Source organism: Trichoplusia ni, chromosome 5 (assembly GCF_003590095.1).
Source record: "Trichoplusia ni isolate ovarian cell line Hi5 chromosome 5, tn1, whole genome shotgun sequence".
Taxonomy (NCBI): domain Eukaryota; kingdom Metazoa; phylum Arthropoda; class Insecta; order Lepidoptera; family Noctuidae; genus Trichoplusia; species Trichoplusia ni.
In genome coordinates, this window is record NC_039482.1 from 10,113,705 (window position 1) to 10,118,732 (window position 5,028).

At 33.6% G+C, this 5,028-nt stretch overlaps 1 protein-coding gene across 1 annotated transcript; it reads right to left on the reverse strand.

Annotated features, from left to right (window-relative positions):
• Positions 1-3,682: 3,682 nt before the first annotated feature.
• On the reverse strand, positions 3,683-4,668 carry LOC113494448 (activin receptor type-1-like). Its single transcript, XM_026872783.1, has 2 exons — positions 4,439-4,668; positions 3,683-4,011 (listed from the first exon to the last, which is right to left on the reverse strand). The coding sequence occupies exons 1-2, from the start codon at positions 4,646-4,648 to the stop codon at positions 3,859-3,861; spliced, it is 363 nt and encodes a 120-aa protein (XP_026728584.1). The 5' UTR covers positions 4,649-4,668; the 3' UTR covers positions 3,683-3,858.
• Positions 4,669-5,028: the final 360 nt, after the last annotated feature.

The following is a 5,028-nucleotide window of genomic DNA, read 5'->3' on the forward strand; positions in this document are numbered from 1 at the left end:
TGTGTACTTTTTTCTCAAAAGACCTTTATAATATTACTATATGAATATATCACAAGTCTTTAAATGGACAACTAATTTCCTAAGTGAAAGATGTTCAACAATAAAACACCAAAGTAATAGACAAATATTTATTTCTCTTCGTAACGGACGCGTCGCGTCTATCATAAGACTTACTTACTCTTACCTAGATATTTACAATGTGAACACAATAGTTTTACAGAATCACTGGCTTAGGATCCTATGTCCGTGTGTAAAAATTATGTAACGTGCAGTACCAAAGCACAGAACTATATTATTGAAAATGTGATTTCTTACGGAGCCATTGACCTACCTGCACATAACACCCAGTAGACTTCTTTTTCTCCCTCGTATTCAATGGACATACTATATTTAATGAAATCTCACAAAACAAGTCTACATAAATGTGATACTTTCTTCACCCCACTCTCTTCGGTACTGCACTACATTTTATAACGGAATTTAAATCAAAATTCTGTATTAGAGCTATCGATGCTGATGACCGAATTAGTAAGTGTTTTTTTTTTAACATGGAGACATGTTAATAAGTTGTCTAGTGGAAAATCAATCGTCAAATCAATTAAAGTGTCAACAATCTTAACGGAGTGGATTTCGACGAAATATGGCCTTCACAATACTTTTGATAAGGCTTGTAACTCAAGATTTGTTGTTTACGTACATTTGAACAACTGGTACAGCAATGAATGTTGCAAAAATCCATTTTTTTATAAGACATAATTATGAGAAACTGGTCACTGATAGCTCTAGAATATAATCATTATTGTCTTTTTCGAGTATTTTCAGAGGAACCAAAATAAATGCGTGTCTGTAACTTAACATACAACTTACGAACTAAGTTTTATTAATTACATTAAGTGAAACATCAACGAGTGAAAGTTTATTAATTTGTTTTTCATTATACAAACAGAGATTCTTAGAATTTTTAATTTTGATAAAGCTTTCGTGCTCAGTAATGTTGTCCAAGATTAATATCTTAATTATTATTTTATTATTTAATTCTTATTATTATCTAATAAGGAAATTATAGATGAGACTTCGAGGAGAATATCAATCTCTAGACAAAAACTACAATTAACATGACTCAATTTTATACAATAATTTATCGAATTAATAATAGGACTAAGTTTCAAAGTATTTAAAAATAAATGGCACTCAGTAGGACATAAAATCTGTTTTTCATAATATTAGATCAGGCAGGAAAATTCTCAAGTATATAGGAATTAGACTTCTTTTAATAAAACACAATGCTAAAACTTGCCAATTCCATACATTTGATCAAATTCGCGCAGCAATTTAAACGCTTTCATAAATGTCACACTTTGAAGAGCATAAGATTATCTTACAATATATCTTGAACAACATTAGCAAGACAATAAAATTTCGTCTCTAAACTATACCAGATAATAACATTAATACATAAATTGTCATTACTGCGAAACATTTGAACTTAAACACAACAAATGCTATAAATTCAGTAAAAAAAAACAATATGGCAACTGAATTGTTCATACAGCCTGTAAGCGATCAATCACCAAAAAGTTTGGATGTCAAAATTAATAAAACATACTTACTTTTTAAAAGTATTTTAAAGGCTACCTTTCAAAGTACAAGACGATTACAATTTTGGAAGTCAGACAGTGTACTATACGACGTATAGAAGCCTGTCTTCTACAACTGCAAATCTTACTGTGATAGGAAACTGATAGCCGCTAAAAACTGCTTTCTCTCTCATACTTGACAAAGTAATAAGTAAGAGAAAGAACTAATTCATATTTTTCAAGAGGTTCTAAGTTATGTTGAAACTGTGGATTCTGGTGACGTAATATGCTGGAATAGTTTCAAGAAAACTTATAGCTCAAGCTGTGAAAGGATGGAAACAGATTTTTATAACCAAAGGATCACGATGAAAACTGTACACATTTTTTCTTACGGAGAATTCTTTACACAAATGTGTTATTGAATAAAAAAGTAACAAATTGACTAATTGCAGCACTATTACCATCCAAATTTTGCAAACAATATATTTTTATTTTAAAATAATAGTAAGATTATTACGAGATTCAGTGAGTCGTCAGAATCCACAGCTGCGCTACCTTACGCATCAATATTTACAATATAATATATATTTTACATCTTATCATCTAATTACAAATACTATTCGGCACTTCTTGTTTAAGTAACTAATTAGACTAGGATTGTACTGTGGTCATCTGTTTTGTAAGAGGAAATGACATTGTTGTAATATTTAGCCTGCCGAATTTCAGTTACGGCAGGTTAATTAAACAGATTTGAGCCACCATCATCATCGGGATCATCGGCCTAGACTTTTCCCACTATGTTGGGGTCGGCCTCCAGTCTAAACGGATTCAGGTAATTACCAGTGTTTTACAAGGAGTGACTGCCTATATGACCTCCTCAACCCAGTTACCTGGGCAACACGATACCCCTTAGTTAGACTGGTTGTCAGACTTAAGCTTACCTGTAACGACGGTCAAAGATGTATGAATAGATTTGAGCGATCATAGCAGATGGTATATTTCAATACATCAGAGAATCTACTTATTTGCATTCTCTATTCCTATTTTATCAATCTAAAACAACCGAATGTAGGTGCTTTGCCTAATTCCGGTTGTGTTAGATAGAAGACTCTATGTTTTGTTACACAAAGATAGCCATGATTTTCTATTAATTTAATTACCCATCAAAACTCACAACAACCAGAGTTTCATGTATTGATTACTTTAAGTGTCATTAAGTGATGATAAATACTCTCTATCGGTTTATACGATGCAGCTAGAGACTGTCAACATTAAAAACAAACAACGAAATTGAACCCCTCTTTTTACAGATGGTTAAAGGCACAGTGCTAACCACAGTACAAAAGCAGCCTAGTCCTACCAAACTATATAATATAGATTAGTTTTATGTCCATCAGTAAAAATATCTACGCTATAAATAATAAGCAACAATATTATATTTAACTTTATAATAAAGCTTTCGTGTTTCCACACGTTACCTCCTTTCCTTCTGGAACTTTCTAGCTTCTATAGTATTTATGAAGCGAAAATTAAAAAGTAGTCTAGAATTGTTTTGGCTAGAATTATGTTAGGCGATAAACAACCAATTTACTTTTGTAGATATATTTTTACATTTATGATTTTTTTAAGGGAAGATGACAACTTAAAACAATTATTGTACTCTACTGGATAGACTAACACGTATTTTTCCCTCTGAAATAACAGACCAAGTCATTTCCTTTAATACCCAGTCATCTTTACGTTCGAGTATATTTACGTATTAACCAAAAATCTAAGACTGTCTTTTCGTGTATTGTCGTATATTGAAGACGTTTAGAGTATTTATAAAGGCACAAATATACTGACGGAAGTTGAGTTTTCACATCTCAAGGCACGCTCATTACACTGTCAAAATAATCGAAATTTGTTTATCTGTTTGGCAGTTACAATGCCATACAGGTATACACAAGTTAAATGTACTCATAAGTTTGCAACAGGGCTTAATATTATTTTAGCTGTAAAACAAAGTGTTACAAAAACGCTTAATAATACTTTAGGGATTCATTCAATAATCATTCATATTAATTTCATACCAAACCATTTGGTATTTTTTACATAAGAAACCAATAATTTTGCTGTATATTCATTTCACAATAAATGTTATTTGAAAGACCGAAACCCTAAAGTATTATAAAGGTGTATGTTACCGCTAAATACACTATTTCCTACTTGAACCCTTGTCACAGTACCTGTCAAGTCTTGTCATCACATTAACTATTATAGTTTAGTTAAGCGTGTACCTCTATACGGAGACCTCGTTGTCATCACTCAACCGTATGCTGTTGTCGTTGGCCGCGAGCTTGAGGAGTGTCTTCTTGATGCGGAGAGCTGGTAACCGGACGGAGGGGTTCTGGTGCCAGCATTCACGCATTAGGTTCGCCATGCCTACCATGGTCTGTGAAGAATGGGTTGGAGTTACATATTTAGTGAGAACTTGTATGCAGGATGTGAGATTTACGATTTTGTTACGTTATTGTGTGTTTGTGGCCTGTATTTTTTGTTAATGTTTTAGTTAATTTTCAATTTGTGTCGAGAAAAGAAGCGGCAAAATATATTTACTAGAGGTGACTGATACTACACGCTATGTACTTTGTTATATTTTTTTCGTGCAATCGCAAAAGTAGTAATGATAAAAGTAATAGTAGTAATGATTAAAACATACAGCCAAGTAAAAGTTACAGTAACTTTTACTTGGCTGTTAGAACTAAAAAGATCAGACTTGTATATCATTATTTGTTTCTTTTCCATATAGAAAAAGTGTAATAATCGTTTTTGTTCATGTGTACAGAAGTGTTTATCAGTTAGAAGGTATGGCTACGTACGGGGTGCGTGTGTGCGGGCGGGCAGGGCCGCGCGGCGTCCACGCAGACGATCTTGCGCATGTCCTCGAAGCTGGGGTCTGCGGGCGCCAGCTCCGCGAAGGGGGCGCGCGCCTCCCCGCGCGGCGCCACGCGCGACGCCAGCTCCCACAGCACCAGCCCCAGCGCGTACACGTCGCAGCGGAGGAACGACTCCAGGCACGACGTGTTCATGCTGCACACCAGGGGATTGGGTTTCAGAAATCAATACAAGCAATAATCAAATTTTACAATAACAAACTATGAAGCAGCCTCATCTTTAAGGCTGCTCCATAATTACTGTCGCTTTTTTATCATAAATGTTTTTCAAGTCATTCTACTATTCAACACAAGAATAAATTCAATAAATTCAAAAGCAGCTTATCCACTTTTTCATTATAAATAATATGACTGTGATTTAAAAGACCTTTTTTATTACTGTTAATATTGACCTGAAAAAGACTTTTCTTCACTTCTTTCAATAATTAATATTGTCTTTTCTATAAAAAGAACATTGGTCAACTCCAATTACTAGCATAGTAAATACTTTTAATACTTAATATTATTCTTTCCAT